This window comes from Suillus clintonianus (assembly GCF_016758775.1).
Source record: "Suillus clintonianus strain FC179 chromosome Unknown DEU56scaffold_2, whole genome shotgun sequence".
NCBI lineage: Eukaryota > Fungi > Basidiomycota > Agaricomycetes > Boletales > Suillaceae > Suillus > Suillus clintonianus.
In genome coordinates, this window is record NW_024539226.1 from 928636 (window position 1) to 951611 (window position 22976).

The window sequence follows — 22976 nt, forward strand, 5'->3', positions numbered from 1 at the left end:
CATATCTGATGGGTTCTCCACGAGCAGGCTCCGCACTTAGTCCCAGATAATTCACCACTGGTCTACATCGGTCGACTGCGATGTCACCGTGGTGAATTCCCTGCTAAATCCGTCCGTGCTATTGAATTTTGCAAGTCGCCGTCAAATTAGAGTTTGTCGGGGATGTCTAAGCTGGGGTTCGCCCCTCATCTATGTTAGTCTTCTAATAATTGCCATGCCTTGTTTTTTTGTACTAAGCATGGTGGCCCTGTACGAAATTCTGTACTGCCTCCAGCACTCCGTCCAATAGTTGGGCGTATGTAGACTGATCTGTCGGCTTGTCTCGGATTAATGGTCATGAGTCTAGTCTAGGTGGACCCACTAGCACCATGGCAAGCCGCCAAGTGTGATATAGTTGTGAAATCTGCTGGAAAAGTAGCCAAACTTGTTGTGGCCGCTTCGTTTCGCGTTTCAGATGAGGACGACGACACAATACTCTCCAAGTAAGATCGAAGTTCCGCATCGATGTCAAATGAGCCCGTCTGCGTTTGACCACGAGTTACGCGCAACTCAATTTGTCACACATCTAGATCCGGGCCCCTATGCACATGCACATGCTCTGACAAGGCCCCTTGCAGACAAATGACCTGTTTCCAAGTGGCATGTGTATCATGTACAACTAACCTACCGGTGACTAGGAGACAACTTGTCTTGTGAAAGAAAATTGGAAATGTCATGGCACTAACTAGAGCTCCTTGACATATCCCGGGCCGCTCATAGGTTGTCCTGGGACATAACCCTATACGAGGGAAGTGTAGCGTACCTAGCGGTGCGGCGACCCCGAACGGCGCTCTCTCATAGTGATCGGCATTGTGCGGAGCCTGCTGGATGGCGAGAACCCGGCGGGAGCGAAGACGAGGGAAGTACCCAAATTAGCCGCTGCCAGGGAAAGTCGCGGAAAAATTGCGTTCAGCTGCAGATAGAGTATTAAAAATTCAGACCGCGACTTTTGTTTACCCCAAAATACCCCTGTGGTACCTGTCAATGTTCATTCACCTCAATTCCCGACAATAATGGAGTTTCGCGGGGACGTAACCTTTGGGATGAAAAACGCCGTGTCCATGAGAGACTATCTCGGATACGCGTACCTGCAAGAAAACCTCCATGCGAAAAATGGGTACCCTTTTCAGTTAAGTTAGTTGGCGATGACGGCAAGCGTCTGCGCAATTATCTGGGCACCTACATGTAGGCAACACCCGCCGCCGGGTTTCTTGCGATTGATAAGCCTCTCCACGTCGCTGACTACGACAAGTCCGCGCTTAAAGACAGCCGCCATGCTACTAGCTCCCTGCCCCAGGACAACAAGCGAACTGTAAGCACCTGTGAGCCTTAATTGAGCGCCATTAAGCTTAAGAGACTCAGAGACTGGTAATTACCATGACTGTTGGCGGCGACTTCGGCCGGCGGTGTAAGAAGAATTCTTGGCGGAGAACTCGCAGGGTTGCAAAGAAGCCCAACATAAACACCCTCATAACGTTTCACCAAGCCCGCGACAATTGGGCGTATTTGTGAATGTTTAGGCTGTGAAAGTTGACAGTTGATCCATAATTGGCACTCAATTCCGCGGAATCCTTAGAATCTAGATCCTTGCATCTTGCCATGTCCTGCTGATCGACTGAATGGACTGGTGCTGCAAAATGTGTACCCGTGCGCCGTTTAAATGGCCTAGGTCACACGCACACAAGACGCATGAACCTACTTGACAGTGCCTAGAGGTTAATGCTCTTATCGATCCAGTTTGTAATTCTTACCCCTATGGGAAGTAATTGTCGGTGTTCCATAACACTGGACAACGAGAATGCAGTCGCGACCCTCTGTCGTCACTAGCGGTGCTGTTATCTGTCCATAAGCCCGTCAATACGTTGTATGGCAAATCAAAATGAAGACAAAGACTTCTGCGGACTCCGTGCCGGTTCGGGATCTGCGTAATAAGTTAATTGTCATCACCTGAGCTTTTAATGCGGCGGTAGGTTGTTCGGGGGCGTCCCTACGGGCTGAGCTGTGGAGCTTGGAAGTCAAGAATTTAGTAGCTTGGCAGCTGCTCCACTGCCAAAGCATCCAGGGAAAATGACCATATGGCGCGGGGGATCGATAAAGAATATGAAGCTCCAAGTTGACAATAACAATCTGATGACACAAGCAGAGGCGGTAGAGCCCTGTGGGTGCGCTGCAGAAGCCCGTACGCATTCGTGAAATGGTGTTTCGTGTCCTTGACATGTGCACCCTAGTGGCCCAAGGTATCAACTTGAATATACGGGTTATACATGCAACATGGTTCGCGTGATAACAAAATTCAGGCATTGCCGATGTTCGATGATTCGTGCCAGACAGTGTGACTGTGGACATTCAAGAATTAGTGAGTAGTTAAGCCACGCCGGTACTTACTTGAGTTCAAGTTGTCTGGAATAAAGTAGTAGTAGAAAGTTACGGTACTGTATGATGGCATCATGGGGAAAGTTGACTAGCGGTGCACAGCCACCGCATCCTCCAAACGTGCGTGCACACTGCAAGGCGTTGCAAACCACCTCATTGCTCAATCAGCGCCAGTGCTTTGCTCTCGAGTCCTAAGCGTTATCATGTCGTTCGAGCATGCTCCTGTCACTAAAGGTCTAATGAGGCTGCTTCACTCTATTAACCAGTTCACTTACCCTTGCGTATGCTGCAGGTCTCATGATGGGTAGCGCATTGACATCCATCATTGGTGGCATTTTCGACGTCAAGCACTACTTACACCTTCAGGTTCGAGTCTTGAACTGTAAAGCAGATTCTCAGCTTAGCTAGCTATATTATTGCAGCTCGTGCCTCACGTGTCACGCAACCATCAGGTATCCGAGTACAAGTCCATTCATGCTTCAAAAAACTGAATCTGAACTAGACATACTTCTTCTTTACAGTACTGGCGCCTCCTACTTCATCAGACTGCCTTTTCGAATTCAAGCGATCTCCTCGTTGCCGAAATTTTGCTATATGGCGTCGGTGTGCATGTGGAACGTCAATTTGGAAGTGTTAAATTCGCGGTGTGTAGCAACGTATCCGTTCTGATTTTGTCGTACTAACCCGTAGCAAAGTCATTTACCGTGGCCTCCGTTCTGCTCGCGACGATATTAGAGTTTCTTACTCTCATATTATTCCACAATATGGGAATCAACCAGATCCCATCTGGTCCATCCGCGCTAATCTTCAGCATTCTTTATCAATGGTATAGGCTGATTCCCCCAGCGTACCATTTTCGAATATTCGGAATTGCTGGGAGCAATAAAGCATTCATGTACATACTTGCTTCTCAGGTAATGCTAGGAATTCGGTCCACGTTCTACTACTGATATCGAATATCCAGCTCGCTTTAGGGCACCTTCCAGGTTCATTTGCCCCAGCGGTTGTCGGACTGCTCACTGGTTTCATATATCGCTCAGAACTTGTCAATATTAAAAGTTGGCGATTGTCGCCGTCTATAATTCGCTTTAGTACGCGCTTCCTGCTTCCATTGATAGGCTCTACTCGTGCACCACGACGGTCTACCCGTGCTCGTCCCGAAACAACCCATCCGACGCCGAACCCTGAAATCGGAAATGAAGAAGTAATCACCACTGCGCGTCCTTCGGCAGGCACAGAAGAAACTGGAGGCTCCGTCGTGCGGGAATGGGTTAACGAGCTCACAGGGAGGAACGAGCAAGGCACGCCAGGGGTCCGTGTCCCGAGTGATGCTGAGATTACTCAGTTGACAACCATGTTCCCAAATGTGCAACGAGCTGTTATCGTCGGGGCATTGCAGAGGAGGTTAGCTTTCCTATTATTTCATGAGATAGTGTTGGGCTCTGACATGTAACCTGTAGTCCAAACATCGAGAGTGCAGTTGAATTGCTCTTGACGTCCTGATGATAATGCTGCTTTCATTTTGGACATCCTTATACATCCCTTTGCAGAAGTTTTCCCATCGGAACGGTGTCTCACGTATTCTGGGAATACACATATCTTTTTGCATACTAAGATACATAGCTCGGTAGGAAAGGGACACCTTCAGGCCGCGGACTCAGGTTCATCCCCTTCATACCCCTCACCATCCTCGTCCTCGGTAGTGAAAGCAGTCATAGGCACAGCGTAAAGACGGATCACCGACTAAAACATATGGATGAGCAATGAAGCGAATGGAGCCCTATGGTATGACATTACCTTATTGGGATCCTTGATAAGGACGTACTTGCCCTCAGGCATTTTCATACACAAATCGGTGATCGTTCTGACGATACCCCAGCCATTGGCAAGAGAGACATTCAGCTGAGCGGCAAAGTCTGTTGGACGCATGGAAGCCGTGCTTAGAATGACGTGTCTCGTGTTGTCTTTAGGGTTTCCACGCGAGATATAACTGTGAACGCAGGTCAAAAAAATAAGCCGCCAGGAATTGTTAAACCCAAAGAGAGCAAAGAGCTTGAAAGTTCAAACAGGAAACAGAGCTTACCCTATTTTCATTAGCTCAGCTCCCGCCAGTACACTCTGCACAGTCCACTTGGCGAGCTTGCAACTATTATTTTTCATTTCTGTAGCAACTACAGCGCCACGCTGCGAATCCAATTTAGACCGCCAGTCAGGAGCACCGCCTGCTCCCTGTGCACGGGGGTCAAATTCGTTCAACGCGCGAATGGTGACCAATCCGTGGCCCTCTTGTGGATTTCCTGGTCCGGGAACATAAGCATCCACTTCAGTGCGGATGCAGATCTTCACATCTTCGTCCTCCGTGATACCAAGGTCGAAAACACGGTAGCGGTATCCACAAGACGCCAAAGGCTCAGTCTCTTCTGGCCCATAGAATGGGTTAGGGTGGGCAAAATCCGCCGTGATATTTTCCTGAACAGATTGGAATCCAAAGTTTTGATTGATGTAAGTCGCCTCCAACGAAAGTGACGTGGCCGCATTAATGGATGGCAGCTCTGGAACCGCTGTCTTCTCGGCCGGGTTGTTTGGGTTTGGGGGTGCAGGGTCTTGCGGAGGGTCCGAAGCGTTCTCGTTGACCGTAACAGTGTCAAATGGACCACCGTCACGTTTATCGAAGTACAGGTTATTACCCTCACGGAGGATGACAATATCCCAAGGGTTGACTGATCGAGGCGCGCACATGAGGACCGACAGGATAGCATCCGTCGTGTAGACATTAGCAACATTTTTCGAGACCAACTATATGCGAGATTATGCATCATAAGGTGCAAAGACAACAGAACATACCTGCTGGATGACGGGGTCATCAGAAGTTGTAGTGTTGTACTTGATGCGGTCCACGAGTTGTAACGGGCGTTCGGTCTTCGTTGTAATTCGATCGTATGATTTATCATACGCGAAAACGCGGCCGTAAGTGTCACTAGTAGTCATCTTCAATACGGTATGGTGGCTGAAGAACCATGAACACTCACATGTCTTCTGGCTCGTCAACTTCAAGCTTGAGCTTGGCAAGCCGATGGAATTCGATCTCCTCCAACATGGTCCATTGTGGACTGATTGCAACAGACGATTCGCGAGTGCGGTTTGTCTGACCCATAAAACATAAGCTGAGCCAGCAGTGAATAGGACACGCGGTAAACCTTTTCCCAATCTCTCCATCCTTTCCGACCCCCACGTTGTGCACCCCCTCGGTTATTGAAACCACCACGGCCACCTCGTTGGGCAACCCCCCGATTATTAAAGGACATGCCACCACGACCAGTAGCCCTTCCGCGGGTAAACCCGCCCCTGCGAGGAGGAGCAGCTTTATTATCCACCAGAGAGAAGCTGGATTCGTCTTCCACGTGGAAGTAAGCAAAAGCACTGGCAGTCCCACTGCCAAATGCCTGAGCACCGTCTCTTCTTGAGCGACCTGGACCGCGGGCATCCCTCGTCGAGGGAAGTCCTACAGCAGTCTGGCGAGTATCGCCTGTGGTATCATTCCAATCAGCGAAACGGCCAAGTTTATCAGATTTTGAGTATGGCGCATATGGGATGTCCTTGAACTTGAACTGTTCAGGAATGTTAGAAGACGACGGGCCCCATCCTCCATCAGGATTGTCATGAATTGGCGGTAAAGTGAAGGAAGCCATTGTGGTCTGCGTTGATGGCAAACAAGATGAGCTACTGAAATTTTGAGTTCAGGAGGGCGTGGGAATCTTGCCTTCATCTCTACAGTCATGAAGTGGGTATGAATCTATGATCGTTCCTCTACAAGTCTATTCCATCTAATTATTGAATTCTGATAGCGTCGTTCGCGAAATAAATAAGATCAACGAACGTGAACTCGAACTCGGGATTTCAGGTTCATGGCATGATGAGTACAAGGGTGAGTCGCGGCTCACTGTGTTGCTCTGAGGCGCGCATGACTCGCAATATACTAGATTCTGCGTATGTATTCATCGGCGGTCTGAACTTTGACCTGACTGAAGGTGATGTGATCACAATATTTTCCCAGTGCGTCAATTACTTTGGGCCATTTGAATGTCGTTGAACCGCTTGGAAAGGTATGGGGAAGTCATGGATGTCAATCTCCCTCGGGACAAAACCACTGGGAAGACCAGGGGATTTGCCTTCCTCATGTATGAAGATCAAAGGTCCACGGTATTGGCCGTCGATAATCTCAATGGTGCCAACGTGCTGGGCAAGACGCTGCGTGTGGACCATGTAAAGAACTATAAACAGCCAAAGGTGAAAGGCGAAGATGGAGAATGGGAGGAACCCGAAGAACAGAGTTTGAATGCCAGGCCAGAGATGGTCATGGGTGAGTAGCCCCCCTCTATGTTGTGGATAGACTTCAACGCGTGTTGCCGTCACAGATGGAGGTCAAGCATCGGATTCAGATGCGTCTTCGGTTATTTCCATCGATCCTGAAGACCCAATGCGGGACTACATCTTGGCACAAAGGAAAGAAGAAAAAGCCCTAAAGAAATCCAAAAAATCCAAAAAATCGAAGAAATCCAAAACATCCAAGAAGCGGCGTGGTGACGATGGCAGGAGATGACAAGAATGAGTAATCAGAAGTGTTTGTTTGTTTTCTCAATGACCATATCTCAACAACGCTAGACTCTGCATATAATGTATGGCATGCGAGACTTCGGGTGTTTAGAACACGGAAGGTATCTTTTTCGGCAGTGTGTCAAATCTTACGAAGACGACCGCGGCAAGAACCGAATGGATTGGTCGAGTGACACTCAAGTTCTGACCGAGAGAAAATTGCATGGCTCCGCGGTGTGTTAGTGTTCTACAGGCTCTTGCTCTTTAAATCTGGCCTGTAAGCGACTGACACCTGTCTTGCTGTCAGGTGAGGGCGCTGATACCCGTAACAGAGCGAGAAGAACCACGGCTAACCGCATGCTCTGTCGGTCTTTTGCGCGTGATCGCTTAAAGGACTTAATTCGGGTTTCGGTTGCAGAAGATTTCTTCGCAAACCTGTACCTGGGGAGTTTTAGGCGCACCACATTCATGACCTGAGAATAGCCAGTTGGTGAGAGAATATGACCGAAGAGAAATTTGATTAGAGAATACGCACGAAGAAACAGGGATATGTTTGGAACTGGTGAACCATCTTGGGACGTCTTATGAAGGCGATAGTATTTATTCTTGTGATATGCGTGGATTATCAACTGGACGTCCTGTCATTGAGGCATCCACGAAACGTGAGAGAGGTGATGCCAGTGCTCGCTAAATTCCCTGGCACCTGAAACAAGGGAGTGTCAATTTGGGATTGGGAGGTTTGGAGATTGTCCCTGGTGAGACCTTGAAGCAAAAATATGTGTAGACTCTCCGTGTCCGAGGGCACCTTAGACCTCCGTGGATGACCTTGAAAGGATTTATTACAGACCAGGGAGTCATAGATGGTGCGTTGTGCTGAGGCAGAGTGTGACCGGCTCGAGGCCACTGCTTCATTCATCATTAAACCATATAGCCTTGATGCCAAACAGGAGAATAGCTACACGGTGCGGCATCGTGACAGAGATACTCTTTCAGAGTAGATAGACAGCTGCTCCTATCACAGTCAAGTTAGTTCCATGTCAGCGACACGATTAACGCAAAATTCATGGTTTACTTTGCTTGATAAAAGGGCTCGCAGGCATCAACAAACTAACCCAAGGTTTGCGCCATGACCGTTCAAGTTGGCATCCAAAGTATTGATTGTGGTGAGGTGATAATTCCCGACAGTGGAAACTTCCTTTCGCAAGTCAGAATATATGTCGCTCCAGATAGGAGTTCCTGTCTACTACCGTGGCCCGCCGTCCCAAGGATTCAGTGCGGGAGCGTGTGATTGTAAAACGAAGCTGGATATCACCGGTGTCACCATCCATGGTCCTCACCCGAAACCCGTTGGTTGGTATGCACACACCCTGGGACATCATTTTTAGGCTGGTGCGCGAGGGAGACATACATGTTGCGCGACTCGGAGTCCGCGACTTGATCGCCCTCGTGAACCGGGCCTGAGGCCTCCAAACCGGAACAAGAGCGCGATGCTCATTGCAACGCCGCCCTATATATAGTCTAATAGAGTGTCCAATGAGTGCATAACAAGGGGCCAAGGGCAAAGTTTGTGATCATCAGGATTCAGCATAGACACTCACAGGAAACTAAGCCCCGCTCCAGATTTTCGAAGTGTTCCAGGTGTTTCATGAAACAGCTCTAAGTCCAAAACACTGATGGCATCAGTGACGATTGGACTCTGAATGACATCTCCACGAGGCCACGGCCATCAGGAAGTTCCACTAATCTATCATTGATTAATTGACTTTTCATTGCACACGTGACTTCGGATATGCCACCAACCATCGTCCTCAGTGACTTTAGCACTTCACGCTCAGTTCATGTCCAGGAGGACAAACCAATCGCGCATTTTGTGAGCAGATCAAGTCGTCTTGGACACCAGTGAGGATGTCCAAATATTTTTCATGCCCTAAACAAAGTCTATTGTCTTTACAGCCACTTTAATTGTATTGTTCAACGTTCAACTCCGAAGGTTCTTTTGCAGGAGAGATTCATGAAAGAGGGTTAAAAACTTCGCTCTTCACTCGCAACAGAAGCTCTCAAGTCCACAATATTTAATCGACTCCCCCGCTTGTAACAACAATTTTCTCTGGCTGGCGGAATGATGGCTATTACACGCTCTGCCAACCCAAATTCGCTATCGACGCCATCTAGAGCCAAACCTCGCTCTAGTGTTGGAATGACAACAGATCTTTCGACCCCAGGTGCGTCTCCGCGCCGCACTCCCCACTGCAAGACATGCCACCGACCCAGGCAGGGACATCCCCGCTCCGGCTGTCCTTATGTTGAGCCCACTGCGTCAGATCAGACTAGTGGTGCCACGGAAGATATTGCGGACGAACTGTCATCCTTGCACATCGTAAATCCAAATGACGAGCGTTCTCCCCTTCCCACTGAAACGCCCACCCAATCCAAGAACCTCAAACGCCGACTCTCTGTCCGGTTCGCTCTTCTTCCAGCGGGAAGTCTCGCTTCACTCTCCACTACATCTTCGGAAATCGTAGAGAGGCTTCTCCAACCAGGAATGATGAGTAATGCGTCCGATGACGATGGTGATGGTAGTGATGGTCAGGGAGCAATAATGCAATGGAAACGGACTTTGACTAGTCCCGAATCTCCTCCGGAAGACACTCCAGAACTCAGCTCCAAAGCGGACAAAGAGCCATACGCAACCAATCACGCTAGTTCGGGCACCAGACTGTCACGTCGTATGCCATGCACGCTGCGGACCCCGACTCCGAGCCTAGCTTCCACAATACCACTTTCTAACCAGCCCACAAGTGACTTTGTGGACATGAACAACACCGTCTTCCTTGATTCAGATGCCGAAAGGAAGCCAAATCATCTGGCGCGAACGATGAGCGCCGACGAGAGGTCATTATTCCTCGATAATCTCGCGCAATCATCAGGAGCTGCACCTGCCATGTTATTCTCTGTCCCCCTGATCGATCTCAGGGCCGTACAATATGATGCAGAGAAACTGGGTTTCAGCGTCCGAGTTTTGCCGAATGGGAGCTCACGAGAGCACCGATGGGTCATACTGGCTAAGGAGGGAGATGCAGCGGAATTCCTCGAAAAGCGTCTCACAGAGGAAGAGGAGAAAGGGCGGAAAGCAAAGGGGAATTTTGGTGTTGCCGCTGGCGGAGCACTAGTGGGCGCTGTAGCGACCTTCACGGGACTGGCGTTTTCCTGAAATGACTTTCCTTGCCCAATACAATACACTGACATTCGGTTCAATGATAAAGTACTTGTACGCGTATCTGTATGCTAGCAGTGTCGTTGGTTTTGGCTTGCACTGCTTAAGAGTGCTAGTCTCCTTTCCTGCATTGGGAGTCTGGGACAGCCACTGCCAAACAAACTCAGCTGCGCCCTTTGCAATCGTGTATCTGCTGGGCGCTGATTTCGTAACAGAAATGTCGACGTCGCCAGGAGGCACTATTGAGAGTTTTGAGACGTATACTCAGGGAGCTGAGCAAGATGAACAGGGTTCTGGGGACCTTCCAACTTATAACGACGTTGCCTCCCAAAGCGGCCCAAATTCACGGTACGCAGACAGGAGAACGTGCCGATCAACACAATCTGACATATTCACTGATGGTAGCTTTGGCCGCTGGAGAGGATGGATAGAAAAGAGGTGAGCGCGCTAGCGCTGATTAATATGCTTGCTTTTGATCGGAATGCAGAGCTGCGGAGCGTTATGCAGACGTCACTGTCGAGGAAATCGAGCGCAGGCGAGCTAGAGGGTGGAGTGAGAACGAGTCATCACAACTTGGTGTATGTGTGCACTGCCTCGCGATGTTATTGTCGACTCATGGACCGCACAGGTGGAAAATGAAGCCAACTCTATCCCGGAACATACGAGTCGTAGTTCAACCCCCAGGCCACCGCGCTTAAGAATAAATCCAGATCTTCCTGCTCCTGCACCTCCCACTGAGGTACTCCCTGATGAAAGTACAACTCCTGAACCATCGCTGGAGCCTTCTCTGCACATACCAGAGGAACATCTGTCCCCAACCCATCTTTCAATCTATCATTTTGGTTCCCGTTTTTTACCACACTCAACTGCTCCTATCAGATGTATTCTTCCTCTCCAACATGACCGTCTCCTGCTCATAGGCACCGATGTTGGGCTGTCAGTCCTTAACATGTTCCCTGCAAAGTGGGCTGATGAAACAAGTCCTGATGGGGTGACTGGTATCATTCAAAAAGGACCCGCGGACGCACAGGCCAGAGTAATGTGGACAGGAGAGGCGTTAGTAAATGCTTATTCATATTACCCTCACCGACTATTAACGTCTGGTATATTGCAGTGTTTACCAGTTGTCGATTTTGGAGTACGAAGATGCCGGCGAGAGGGCCCCGCAAGGGGTTGTGCTTGCTTTGGTAGGCCCTGAGCTCGAGGATTCTCCATCTTCTGGCTCGCATCAAGAATCCCCGCGCTCCCTCAGAATGTATAAACTTGCAAGCCTGACTAGCCTGGCAAAGTGGGCCATCGCGCAACAAGTGAGATTCTTATTTAGTCCTCCCTCGCGTTATCCAAATATTTACTTCGCTGGCCAGGGCGCGCAGCCGATTGATTTGCGCAAGTTAGCAGACTGGCATCCCCAAGAGACACCAGTGAAGAGGCACAGACCAGCAAGTAGCATTACGAAGGGCTTACGAAATCTCATCACCGAGCCCCCCTCTCGTATGCGACGGACGAGTTTCCTTCCAACATCGAATACAAAGCGCCCGTCGACACCAACAAGGAAAGATTCATCTTGGGATGTCGTCGACGATTTACCATTGCGCTGGGCTACTGATTTTACGTCACTCTCGTCAGCTGGTTCCAGAATGTCGAATTCCAGTGTGACTTCTTATGCCCTCTGGCACGAAGGCCACACGGGCTCCACCCGCCGTGCATTGCTTGCTGTGGCGACTAAGACTAACATATTTTTATACGAGACTCCGAGAGGGGAGAGGGCTTTTCATTTTGTGAAGGTGTGTATCGATCTTCTGATGCTTAGTTTGACTACAAGAATCTTTGCAGGAATTTTACACGCCATCGCAGCCACGCTCTCTTATCTTTGTCCAGCAATCCGTGCAAGACATCTTTCGATCACCATCTATCGGGTCTCTTCGAACGGCTGGCCATAACCGTGGAGCTTCCGCAGACGCATCCACTTCGTTCGCCATGTACAACTCCCGAACATCCCCAGTTGCACCTGCGAACATTTCATATGAAGCCCAAATAGCAATTTTTGTGGTGTTCGATAAAAGAGCTGGAATCATACGAATAGCTGATTCAGCGGTCACGGAAGTAGACATGTTCGAGAGCGGAGGGAGCATCATCAACCTTTCCCCCACGGGCGGGAGTGGATCCAGCGTGACACTGAACGCTGGAGGATCTCTTCCAAGTCGTCGGTCTCGTGCTTCTATCGATTTCGCGGCTGGAAAAGAACACAAGGGCGCTTGGGTTCTACCTTCAAAAGCTGACATTCCACCTATACATATTCCCCACCTTGGTGCTTCCTACAGCAGCGTTTTCATCCTCACTCGCGGCAAAATTACGCACGTCGTTGCTGCCCCCCTTCCCGCATCTATTCACACTACGCCTCCTTTGTACACTGTAACCTGGGAGTTTCCGCCTACAAGCGTGACCGCACGAGCACACTTGCCGGCGCCGAGTAATTCACAAGAACCTTCTCCCGAACCTTCATTACAACTGATTGGGATGGGTGATGAAGGCGTTGATGTTCACGAAGTGCCCCTATCATATCTTTCGGGCAGTTACAAGGGTAAAGGCAAGGCACTGCCTGAGCCTCCCTATGCGCAGAACCCACTTGGCGAGACTGGTTTCCTCACGGTTGGAGGACGTTGGCATCGTTACATTGGCCCACCTCAGATGGAGAGAATGAATTCTGCCATGTCTGCCAGCTCATTTGAGAGCACTGGGACCGAGGAAATCTTATCGCGTGTGAAGGCAGAGGAGGGCGTGTATGGGTGGTGGCGGAAGGAATGGCAGGACTGGCGAATCTTTTGGTTGGGAGGTGACACCAACACCGGCACTAGTCCGGTGGATAACTGAACAACGACACTGACCTTGGATGCTTCCATGGACATCTTAATTCCATCTAATCATGACTACTTAATTTATCTCGTGTCAGGCATGCATGTATCAAATCCAGTACTGTAACCTTATGTACCAGTAACACAAAACAAAGTGCGGAGCAAGAGTTCAGACACGAGTGCAGTAAATATTACACATGCAAGAGATGTTGCCTACTGTAAGAATCCCGAGGTGGTACGTCATAGATGCAAAGCAGGACAAGGTAAGAGGAGAGCGTAAAAAGGTGCATATGCACATTATATCATTTCATGGCTTCCGAGATTTCGCTTGCGAGGAAGGTCCTCCTCCAGTTTCGTCCATTGAGTACCTAACTCTGTGAATTTGTGGGTGAGTATCGGGTTGCGATGACTGAGGTTTCCGCGCCCGAATAACGACGAACGACTTTCCAGGATCCTTCGGGGATGAACTACCTTCAGGCTCCACCTCACTCGGCCCACTGTCCAACCGGTCCCCTTCGCTATGTCTGCGATTCCTTCGAATGTTGTACCAATGTCTCTTCTTGGGCTGATCAGGATCACTGGTGCTCGATTCCCCGCTATTCGTCTTGGTCGCCATCGACGGATGCTCCTCCTGCGGAAGGGCATTTGCGGGCGTTGCATTCAATGCAGCCACATCTCCGATAATAACTGCTGTCTGACTCTTCGTGCGCATGTGTGGCAGCATTGCTCCAGCAGGCAGTCCAGAACTCGTAAGTGCAGGAAGGCGCGCAACATTCGCCATGGAAGCAGTTGGAGTAGGCAATTCTTCAGTGTCAAAGATCGCCTTCGTTGGAGTCCCACCAGACGCCGGCCCACTGCCTTTGCGCTCCATGCTAGGAAACGTGAAGGTCGAGCTTCCCGTAGTCTCGCCGGCAATCGCGTACGGTGAGTCATAGTGGGCACGACCGCCACCGACGCGAGAGAAACCTGAATTGGCGTTTTGGGGAGGTGTGCTGGTGGATGTGCGGTCGTATGAACTGCGGGGACCTGGTCCTGGGAACGGCTGCCACGCGCCCATGATATAACCACTTTCTGCGTCGTCATCGCTGTCTTCTCTGTATGGCTGCAGGGCATGCTCAGGTCGCAATACTGATGGTGGGGGCCCACCGGAATGATGAGAGGAGCTGGAACCTTTGCCTTTCTGTGCAAAAGACGCGTTGGGTGGTGCATAGGAAGATGAATCATGTGCAGCGAAAGAGTCTCGAGTGACGGGTGAATGTACCTCCGTAGCTTTGTAGTGCCTTCGTTCGCGACCACCTCTCCGTGGCCCGCAACATCCGAGAAGGGAAAGCACGCCAATCAATCCGCTATCGATTGGCCGTCTAGAGTGATCAAAGCCGACCTGACCAAGAATGCGCAAAACTGCTTCAATGACCTTGATAACAAGAATCAAGAACAAGGCAAGATAGACAAGGCAAAGGACGATCAGTATGCCATAGGCTACCCAACCGCCTGCGCCTGCGCCAATTGAAATCTGGACGACGAGCTCTTAGCAATGGACTGTACGGCGACAGGTGGGCTTACCGTTGGCGTCAAAATCACTAGCAGCACAGCAACCACAATGCGTGCAACGCAAAATAAGAAGCTGATGAGGCCCATGCCAGCTCCTGCACCCCACGGTAACCATACGCTCGTGACCAAAGCGCTAACAACTTCCGCCACTAAAATTATAATCGCTTGTGCTGTTCCACTGTGCTGTCCGCATCCTATAGTCACCCCGAGGACGAGGTTAGACAGGAAAAGCAAGCCTGAGAAAAGCTGCGAGTCCTGGCGGTAGTGATTGTAGAGTGGACCTAACGCAAGAAGAGTACGTGTTTCGTCGTATAATTTGGTTGTCGATGTCCGGGCTAGCCGCAGGAGCAGAAGAGAAGGCGCGATCACGGAGAAGAGAGCGAATGATAGGGCGCCAAGGGCTAATGAAGACGCTGAGCTTCCTGTTGAAAATTCGTAGCACGAGAATATGGTGACGGGTAAATGAAAAAGGACGAGAACGCGCACAAGGTTTCCTATGAGCACGCTAGAGTGAAAGGAGCTGACTTCCGGTCGAAACAGCCGTCTCCTGAGGAAGGTATAGTTGTGACCAAATCCGGTTGATGATCTGCTCTCATCTCCACTCGTGTCGAGCATATCCTTACTGCCCGCCGAAAGCCGCCGAGTTTGACCCTTGCTCGCTGCGTTTGTGAGCGCAGCAGAAGTCGGTAGGTTGCCTGACGGCCGTCGTGAAAATATCCAATCTACCACCCAAAGGAACAGACTGAGCAAGATTGTCCCAGCTATGATGGCCAAGAACAAGGCTAAGCAGATCGCAAAGAGATCTTGAGGTTGCACTCCAACACTCCACGCAAAGGATTGCATCCCAGTTGTAGTGTTCGGCGGAAGTAGGAAAATCGTGTTCGGAATCGACTGGTTAATGTAGATAACGGAAGACGGATCGGACAACTGATCGGCAAAGTCTGATGGTGGGTTATACGGTTGGACATTCAGCGGGTTCCAGTGCATGGAGTTTCCGTTCAGTGTGATGTCTACAAGGCATTAGGCATTTGCAAAGCATTGTTCCAAATCTAAACCTACTATACGTCAGCGACGCCCAGGCAGTTTGCGAAAGTAGGGGATCTGAAATACATGAGCACGTGCGGTGTAAATCAAATTCTCAATTGCTACTCACAAATGAAGGGTGGCCACTGGACAGCAACCATAGCTAGGGCTGCACACCACTGCGTGTGAAAGATGATATCACGCAACGATGGGGAGCCTGATGGGCCAGCATAAGAACCGCAAAGATACGAACAGAACATGTAAAATTACTTACAAAATCTCATCAGTGCAGGTGATGTTGAAAAGCGCTCACCGCTAATGGCGCTAGCAAGAATGAAACCGGTACTCTCAAACCGGTGCCAGATGCCTGGGCCAGGTCTGCTAAATCCTCGGCCCCAAGCAGATACGATCCGAGCAAGACCAACGATGAGCCAATAAGTTGCGGCAAGACCAACAGTCGCCCAGAATATGATGTGGGCATTACCATACGGCGAACTGAGCGGTCCTGGATGAAGTGGTGTGGTTGCGACGCTAAGGCATAATATCTCATTTCCAGACGGGTCGACAGCCCGGAGTTCCGTGTCCATAGTTGTCAAGGAATTCTTGGTATTGAATGGTATGGATGCAGAAAGTGCGAATAGCCCCGCAGGGATGGGACAATATGTGGTATTTGTGCCGACGAGAGGTTGTAGGGGAGAGGGTGGGCGTAATGAGTCACATAGAGCAGAGTTATTACTGAAGGTATTCATGGTAAGTGTCGTAGCTTCCGTGAAGAGGGTAGCTTGGATGGAAGAGCATGAGACGCGCAGTTAAATAACATGAGAAAGAATGCGTACAGAGGCTGGTGCTGTTAGCAGAAGACGCGACGATCTGCTGGGAGGCATTCCCCAAAATTGTGATATTTAGCGTCTGTCCATTGATTATTTGCGAGTACACCGTGTCAACCGAAAGCTTCTGTGATGCACTTCCCGTGAAACAGTCATAGAATGGAAGTGTCGCGGGCTGCGCGAACGTCGAAGGGAGAGATACGGAAAAAGACAGAAAAATCAAAGCCCTCCAGACCGAACAACACGACGCAGAAAAGATTGTGGTCATCGTGGAGTACGATGAGCACGGGAAGTGCTGCCTGACTCCAGTCCAGGTGCACAGACTTCCCACCATTTACCACGCCACCAACACGGAATTCATCTCCGTTTGTCGAACACAGGCTCTCGTAGCAGCGGACGACCAAGGCCGTCCGCTCATGTAACGATTAAACCGTCGTCGATTTGCAGTAGGACGCAGTGGCCGACCGACAGACCCTATCAGCATTCTACCCGATGTCAACTTGTACACGCGCTTACGCGTTCCTCAATACTATGGCGATCTGAACTTGGCGGCCTTGGCCCCATGGTCTTTCCTCAGGTCGCATAAACTGTGTATCCGGAGCATGTAATTGGATTCGAAACCGCAGCTGATCTTGCGCAGCTGGTGTTTAGCGACTGCATAACCAGCACCGGCATAGCCTCAAATAATTGGTAATTGATGCTGACTCTCCCGTCTTCACATATAAACTGATGCTATAACGATGATTGTGAATTCTCAAGTCAAAGTACCAGCGTTCCCACTGTTGAATGTGCTGGAATTCAATTCCTTCTGCAAGCTTCGGCAACAGTTCTACTCTCGTCCGTCGTCCTAACCGTCTGAATGATACTTAAGGGGAAAGAGACTAGAGCTGCAAGTAGGTTTAAGCACTCGCAATAACTACTAGTTAGGTTGCATGTCACTTTATACAATGTAGTAGCCACATATCAAAAAAATCTGCAAAAAGTCGATGTCGATAGGATAACGCATGCGACGAGCGACAACACTCGGAACTCAAAATACCAAAAAATACCACTGTTTAGAAGCAGCCACACCAGCGGCCACTTCCGTGCTCACTGGTGTTAGTTTGTTCCGTTGTGAGTGGTTGTGAATTGGGGTCCGGCGTAGGAAGAGAAGGAACGTCTTCATCACGTCTCATATCATCCTCCTTGGGGGGAGCGCCTGCTGCGGCGTGGCGCTGGAAATCAACATGAGACCTCAGGTACAGTGAGAAAAATCAACTGAGCATACCAATTCACCCCACGCGAGAGGAACATCAACCGTAGGTGGTGGAGCATGACCTATACGAACGGGCCACCATGTGAATAGGTGGTGTAGGCGGGCCTGGGAGGCGGGGGCAAGGGACAAGGTGGTAGGCGGTACTAATGTGGGTCGATACTGAACAAGATATGAGTGGATGTTATATATTATCAGAGAGCATGCTCACGTTCTCGCGGGGATTTATGTGTGAACGCGTCTGAGTCGTGGCATGCGCGGGTAGGGAGGGCAGGGGCGATGTGGCAGGAAACTGAAAGAGGATCATTGAGTCAACTGCGAAGGGGACAGGTAAAAAGGACATGCATCTAGAGGATGACGGGGCTCATCGTTCCCAACAGGAGGACCTGCATTCGTGCGAGAAGAAAGGAGTTTGCGGAGGTAACGAAGGAAGGGACGTTGTTCTGGGTATATCGTAGGCGGAGGCCTTAGTGTGTGGGGGATGGGAAATGTCGCTGGGTTACGGCGTACGGCACGACGTGTAGCATCGGACTGCAGTAATGGTATCAATAAAGTGGTATAGATATGCAAAAGTATAGGAATACATACATTAAGTAGATCAGAATGTTTCGTGGTCTGCAGGAGAACGTTAGCACACGGACAGATAGATGTATGAAGGGGAGTGCATACATTAGGCTGCACCCCTTGTACAGGGCAGATACGTGGAGGGTCATATATATATATCTTGGTGTCACCCCAGTTGGTGTAAGCCAGTTGGTGTGAGTTGGGTGAGAAGATCAGAAGGTCGGTATAATGGTCGTCAAATGAGGCGAGGAGCTGGCGGGACTTGAAGGCCCAGAGTTTAAAGGTGCGGTCCCGAGAAGCGCTAGCAAGGAGAGCACAATCGAATGAAAGTGCCAGACCAGTGACGGTGTCGGTGTGCCCTTCGAAGGGAGCTCCGACAATCTTCAGTGTCAACGCGTTGAACTCGTAGATCGTGTTGAGGTCGACTGGCTTGCGAGCATCAGCTGGCCAGAGCCTATCCAATTCCGGTTCCAATGCCGATGCCACTTCCGATACCGATGCTGCTTCCGATAACGATGTCACTTCCGATACCGATGACAATTCCCATGCCTCCTCGTACTTGTCCTTGAAGCTAAATGCGGCTACGATGGATTCGTCTTTTGTTGTCCAGAATATTGGCGTCGATGTCACTGTCCCGTAACGGCTTTCCTCCACTTTGAGATCCAATTTCTGTGTCTGGACATCCCACACCTCAAGGCACCTCCCTGTGCTTGACAAGACTGCAAGCTTCTTCGAGTCTTGCGAGAATCGAACCACGCCGAGCCACGGATGTGCGCCATTTCTACTACCTGTAGTTGTGGATCGGAATGGACCAGCCATGAGTTCGCCAGTTTTCAGACTCCATATCCACACGTCATCGCATGACCCGCCCACCAGCATCGTGTTGTCCGCAGAGACATCCAAGCTGATGATGAAACCGACGTGGCCTTCAAATGTTTTCGTGATCCTCGTCTCAACATCGCGGGCTTTGAGCTCCCCGATAAAGTTGTGATTTCTATCACGAGTGTAGCTTGAATTGACAACCCATTGACCATCCCTGGACATTGCCACCGACCATATTTTCTGCTCACACACATCTCGCGCCTCCTCAATCTCCTTACCCGCCTGCAGGTCCCATCGTCGAGTAGTCTTGTCATATGATGTACTGATCATTCCCTTGCCGTCTGGAAAGTAGGAAATGAATGAAAGCTGTCTTCTTACTCTGACTCGTTCGTGACCCTCCAAGGTCATGACCGGTTTTAGGATCAAATTTTTCTTTGCTCCAACGTGCTGCGTCGAGCTGGAGGTCATGGCCGACGTCTTCACCAGTGAGGTTGAGTTCGAATTTTGAAAGATCCCTGGTGACATCTCTAGTGTTCTATAGGCCCGACGTGGTCAATGATGCCCAACTCGTTCAAGCGCTGCAGAACTTTCCCTGCAAACGCAAATCATCAGTTCATCCGCACGGAGGTTCAGATGGGGGGAGCATGTTACCAAGAGGTGACTAGAATCGTCTGATAATGATGGACGTGTGGGCGCATCTGCCACCTCCTCATAAATAAAAGCTCTTTCCTGTGCACGGCACAGCATGTGCTTTTTTTACCCTGTCTTTCTCAAACCAGCCTCTCCCTCTCCGGCTCACCACCGTGTCATTCCCATTTTGGTGCGCCGTTGGGTCAACAACCGTTTGGAGGAGCACGAGCAAGTAGCACGAACGACAAAGCTGGGAGCATCAGCATGTTCTACCGGTTCGTTTCTGCAAGAAGCATGAAGGAGAACTTTGTGGGCCTGGAGGACTTCCAATACCCGTCGAACTTGATTTGAGACAAGCGGTATAGGAATAGCGAGGAGGTCAGCGCTGTATCAATAATTCTAAAGAAATCATATTGCTTGTATTCAATGAGAAATGCTGTTCAGGACGAATCTGTAAGGATCTTGGTGAGCACGGGAGAGCACTAGCAACCCATCGCCATCTCGCTTCATCGCGTCGTCGGTACTCTAAGGTGAGCTTGTGTCTCGCACTAGATTTTGGAAACCTATGTGCGTGAGCGCTCATTATTATTCACTCTGCAACCGCGGCAATAGCAGAGATGTCACTACTCCAGGTGACGTCCTTTGCTTGAACTCTGGCAGAGACTTGGTGAATCCAGGGTGACGCCGGGCGACAGCACACCAGATCTAGGTCCTTGAGTAACAGACGTTTTTGGTGCACGTTCACGATCCCTGCTGTCGGATACTCGAGTCAGAGGTGAGTACGAGTCAATCAGTCCCCGTGCATGTGATACTGAATATTTCATTGAGAGTCGTTGGAGGATCATCGATGCTTCTCACGAAAGAAGGTTAAGCCAACCTCGGCACGTCACCTGGAGTGGTCATATCTCTGCTATCTGAGTGTGTAAGGGCGACCGGCATGGAACCTCCCATAGAATTGCTTGTTTCATAGTCCTCAGTGTGCGCTTTGATGAGTCAGTAGTAGTATTCAATGGAGTCACATATCTATAGTCTGGTTTTCGGCGGGTCATATCACTGGAACAACTAAGCTCGATACCAGGTGTAGAATCGACATGGAACCAAACTGTACACTCTATATTGCAACAATTTAAGCATCGTTAAGGAGGCTAGAAGCATGATTTAGCAACTACGACGGACAGTAAAGGCTCAGAACTCACGTGTCTCGGCAATTCGACCAGTGTTGTCCATGGGCCATGCGACTCAAATCTAACTCTTGTCTTTTGGTTATCACCAGTACAGTCCCAGGAGCATATGCAATGAATGAGTGTTGTCGAGAAGCGGGAGGGACCCAGAAAAGCAGCCGACCATGGGGTCCTGCCATCCATCCATCATCATCCAGCAAAACAGAGTTTGAATTGTAATATGATTCAGAACTATGACGAGAGGTGCTCTCGAGTAGCTCAGCAGAGTTGCGCAGTGCATGTTCCAAGTTGGATGCGAAGCAAATGACGGGATTGTTACAAGTATTGGTTGACATGACGGTCTCGTGTGCGCAAGGTGTGGTGCGATGGCTATCCAAAGATAATGCAGAGGAATTGGTCTCAGTGTACTCCTGGAATTGCTGCCCTGCCACTGCATCCCACAGCCGGACAGTGTGATCCTCCGAACCAGACACGATGCGAGTGCCATCGGGGGAGAACGAGACTGACTTGACCCAATCAGTGTGCCCTCGCAAAGGCTCGCCCAATGGCTGCCCCGTCGCTGCATCCCACAGCCGGACAGTGCGATCCGAAGAACCAGACACGATGTGAGTGCCATCGTGGGAGAATGAGACTGACCAAACCGAATGAATGTGCCCTCGCAAGGGCTCGCCCAATGGCTGCCCCGTCGCTGCATCCCACAGCCGGACGGTACCATCCCAAGAACCAGACACGATGCGAGTGCCATCAGGGGAGAACGAGACTGACGAAACCAAACGAGTGTGCCCTCGCAAGGGCTTGCCCAATGGCTGTCCCGTCGCTGCATCCCACAGCCAGACAGTGTGATCCTCCGAACCAGACACGATGCGAGTGCCATCAGGGGAGAACGAGACTGAATAAACCGAATGAGTGTGCCCTCGCAAGGGCTCACCCAATAGCTGTCCCGTCGCTGCATCCCACAGCCGGACAGTGTGATCCCAAGAACCAGACACGATGTGAGTGCCATTGGGGGAGAACGAGACTGATGAAACTGAATCAGTGTGCCCTTGCAAGGGCTGGCCTAATGGCTGCCCCGTCGCTGCATTCCACAACCAGACAGTGTGATCCCAAGAACCAGACACGATGCGAGTGCCATCGGGGGAGAACGAGACTGATGAAACCAAACCAGTGTGGCCTCGCAAGGGCTGGCCTAATGGCTGCCCTGTCGCTGCATCCCACAGCCGGACAGTGCGATCCGAAGAACCAGACACGATGCGAGTGCCATCGGGGGAGAACGAGACTGATGAAACCAAACTAGTGTGCCCTCGCAAGGGCTCGCCCAATGGCTGCCCCGTTGCTGCATCCCACAGCCGGACAGTCTCATCCGAAGAACCAGACACGATGCGAGTGCCATCGGGGGAGAACACAACTGACGAAACCAAACTAGTGTGCCCTCGCAAGGGCTCGCCCAATGGCTGCCCTGTCGTTGCATCCCACAGCCGGACAGTGTGATCCTCCGAACCAGACACGATGCGAGTGCCATCGGGGGAGAACGAGACTGAATAAACCGAACGAGTGTGCCCTCGCAAGGGCTTGCCCAATGGCTGTCCCGTTGCTGCATCCCACAGCCGGACAGTGTGATCCCAAGAACCAGACACGATGCGAGTGCCATCAGGGGAGAACGAGACTGACAAAACCCAATAAACGTGCCCTCGCAAGGGCTCGCCCAATGGCTGTCCTGTTGCTGCATCCCACAGCCGGACAGTGTGATCCCAAGAACCAGACATGATGCGAGTGCCATCGGGGGAGAACGAGACTGATGAAACCAAACCAGTATGGCCTCGCAAGGGCTCGCCCAATGGCTGTCCCGTCACTGCATCCCACAGCCGGACAGTGCGATCCGAAGAACCAGACACGATGCGAGTGCCATCGGGGGAGAACGAGACTGACCGAACCTCTTCAGTGTGCCCTCGCAAGGGCTCACCCAATGGCTGCCCCGTCGCTGCATCCCACAGCCGGATAGTACAATCCCAAGAACCAGACACGATGCGAGTGCCATCGGGGGAGAACGAGACCGAA

General features: G+C 50.6%; 9 protein-coding genes across 9 annotated transcripts; 4 read left to right on the forward strand and 5 right to left on the reverse strand.

Moving 5' to 3' along the window:
- Positions 1-1494: 1494 nt before the first annotated feature.
- On the reverse strand, positions 1495-2458 carry DEU56DRAFT_233540 (uncharacterized protein). Its single transcript, XM_041345205.1, has 4 exons — positions 2425-2458; positions 1933-2375; positions 1791-1878; positions 1495-1734 (listed from the first exon to the last, which is right to left on the reverse strand). The coding sequence occupies exons 2-4, from the start codon at positions 2338-2340 to the stop codon at positions 1619-1621; spliced, it is 612 nt and encodes a 203-aa protein (XP_041215362.1). The 5' UTR covers positions 2341-2375; positions 2425-2458; the 3' UTR covers positions 1495-1618.
- Positions 2459-2464: 6 nt separating this feature from the next.
- Positions 2465-4202, forward strand: DEU56DRAFT_233491 (uncharacterized protein). The gene is made up of 7 exons (XM_041345204.1): positions 2465-2646; positions 2705-2778; positions 2835-2864; positions 2934-3056; positions 3108-3326; positions 3377-3816; positions 3873-4202. Exons 1-7 carry the CDS (start codon positions 2616-2618, stop codon positions 3913-3915), a joined length of 960 nt encoding a protein of 319 aa, XP_041215363.1. The 5' UTR covers positions 2465-2615; the 3' UTR covers positions 3916-4202.
- DEU56DRAFT_723712 (eukaryotic translation initiation factor 3 subunit D) lies at positions 4057-6101 on the reverse strand (the record flags this gene model as incomplete). The annotated part of the gene is made up of 6 exons (XM_041347785.1): positions 4057-4155; positions 4210-4402; positions 4496-5208; positions 5257-5389; positions 5442-5557; positions 5610-6101. 6 exons carry the CDS (start codon positions 6099-6101, stop codon positions 4057-4059), a joined length of 1746 nt encoding a protein of 581 aa, XP_041215364.1.
- Positions 6102-6161: 60 nt separating this feature from the next.
- Positions 6162-7146, forward strand: DEU56DRAFT_766852 (uncharacterized protein). The gene is made up of 5 exons (XM_041351116.1): positions 6162-6193; positions 6258-6337; positions 6393-6465; positions 6516-6772; positions 6828-7146. Exons 1-5 carry the CDS (start codon positions 6189-6191, stop codon positions 7010-7012), a joined length of 600 nt encoding a protein of 199 aa, XP_041215365.1. The 5' UTR covers positions 6162-6188; the 3' UTR covers positions 7013-7146.
- Positions 7147-9202: 2056 nt separating this feature from the next.
- On the forward strand, positions 9203-10216 carry DEU56DRAFT_723430 (uncharacterized protein; the record flags this gene model as incomplete). Its single annotated transcript, XM_041347769.1, has 1 exon — positions 9203-10216. The coding sequence occupies one exon, from the start codon at positions 9203-9205 to the stop codon at positions 10214-10216; it is 1014 nt and encodes a 337-aa protein (XP_041215366.1).
- A 220-nt stretch (positions 10217-10436) lies between these two features.
- Positions 10437-13090, forward strand: DEU56DRAFT_867822 (uncharacterized protein; the record flags this gene model as incomplete). The annotated part of the gene is made up of 7 exons (XM_041355451.1): positions 10437-10567; positions 10625-10657; positions 10707-10797; positions 10848-11275; positions 11334-11526; positions 11584-12003; positions 12053-13090. The coding sequence occupies 7 exons, from the start codon at positions 10437-10439 to the stop codon at positions 13088-13090; spliced, it is 2334 nt and encodes a 777-aa protein (XP_041215367.1).
- Positions 13091-13234: 144 nt separating this feature from the next.
- DEU56DRAFT_937582 (uncharacterized protein) lies at positions 13235-16740 on the reverse strand (the record flags this gene model as incomplete). The annotated part of the gene is made up of 6 exons (XM_041358833.1): positions 13235-14584; positions 14635-15632; positions 15682-15723; positions 15776-15862; positions 15920-16426; positions 16482-16740. The coding sequence occupies 6 exons, from the start codon at positions 16738-16740 to the stop codon at positions 13379-13381; spliced, it is 3099 nt and encodes a 1032-aa protein (XP_041215368.1). The 3' UTR covers positions 13235-13378.
- A 382-nt stretch (positions 16741-17122) lies between these two features.
- DEU56DRAFT_975962 (quinon protein alcohol dehydrogenase-like superfamily) lies at positions 17123-19965 on the reverse strand. The gene is made up of 6 exons (XM_041359590.1): positions 18394-19965; positions 18313-18339; positions 18070-18255; positions 17936-18016; positions 17740-17886; positions 17123-17686 (listed from the first exon to the last, which is right to left on the reverse strand). Exons 1-6 carry the CDS (start codon positions 19633-19635, stop codon positions 17528-17530), a joined length of 1842 nt encoding a protein of 613 aa, XP_041215369.1. The 5' UTR covers positions 19636-19965; the 3' UTR covers positions 17123-17527.
- Positions 19966-20932: 967 nt separating this feature from the next.
- DEU56DRAFT_723183 (uncharacterized protein) lies at positions 20933-21256 on the reverse strand (the record flags this gene model as incomplete). Its single annotated transcript, XM_041347760.1, has 1 exon — positions 20933-21256. The coding sequence occupies one exon, from the start codon at positions 21254-21256 to the stop codon at positions 20933-20935; it is 324 nt and encodes a 107-aa protein (XP_041215370.1).
- Between the last annotated feature and the right edge of the window lie 1720 nt (positions 21257-22976).

Coding starts and splice junctions, on each gene's coding strand:
- DEU56DRAFT_233540 (XM_041345205.1), bottom strand. CDS start 2,340: ATGCCTGAATTTTGTTATCACGCGAACCATGTTGCATGTATAACCCGT. Junction 1,879..1,932: donor CCGGCACGGAGTCCGCAGAA/GTCTTTGTCTTC, acceptor GCTTATGGACAG/ATAACAGCACCGCTAGTGAC. Junction 1,735..1,790: donor GACAATTACTTCCCATAGGG/GTAAGAATTACA, acceptor ACTGTCAAGTAG/GTTCATGCGTCTTGTGTGCG.
- DEU56DRAFT_975962 (XM_041359590.1), bottom strand. CDS start 19,635: ATGTCACCAGGGATCTTTCAAAATTCGAACTCAACCTCACTGGTGAAG. Junction 18,017..18,069: donor AGCCCCGTCATCCTCTAGAT/GCATGTCCTTTT, acceptor ATCCTCTTTCAG/TTTCCTGCCACATCGCCCCT. Junction 17,687..17,739: donor CTCTCGCGTGGGGTGAATTG/GTATGCTCAGTT, acceptor GTTGATTTCCAG/CGCCACGCCGCAGCAGGCGC.
- DEU56DRAFT_766852 (XM_041351116.1), top strand. Junction 6,466..6,515: donor GTGATCACAATATTTTCCCA/GTGCGTCAATTA, acceptor CCGCTTGGAAAG/GTATGGGGAAGTCATGGATG. Junction 6,773..6,827: donor CAGGCCAGAGATGGTCATGG/GTGAGTAGCCCC, acceptor TTGCCGTCACAG/ATGGAGGTCAAGCATCGGAT.
- DEU56DRAFT_233491 (XM_041345204.1), top strand. CDS start 2,616: ATGTCGTTCGAGCATGCTCCTGTCACTAAAG. Junction 3,057..3,107: donor TTGGAAGTGTTAAATTCGCG/GTGTGTAGCAAC, acceptor CCCGTAGCAAAG/TCATTTACCGTGGCCTCCGT. Junction 3,327..3,376: donor TGTACATACTTGCTTCTCAG/GTAATGCTAGGA, acceptor TCGAATATCCAG/CTCGCTTTAGGGCACCTTCC.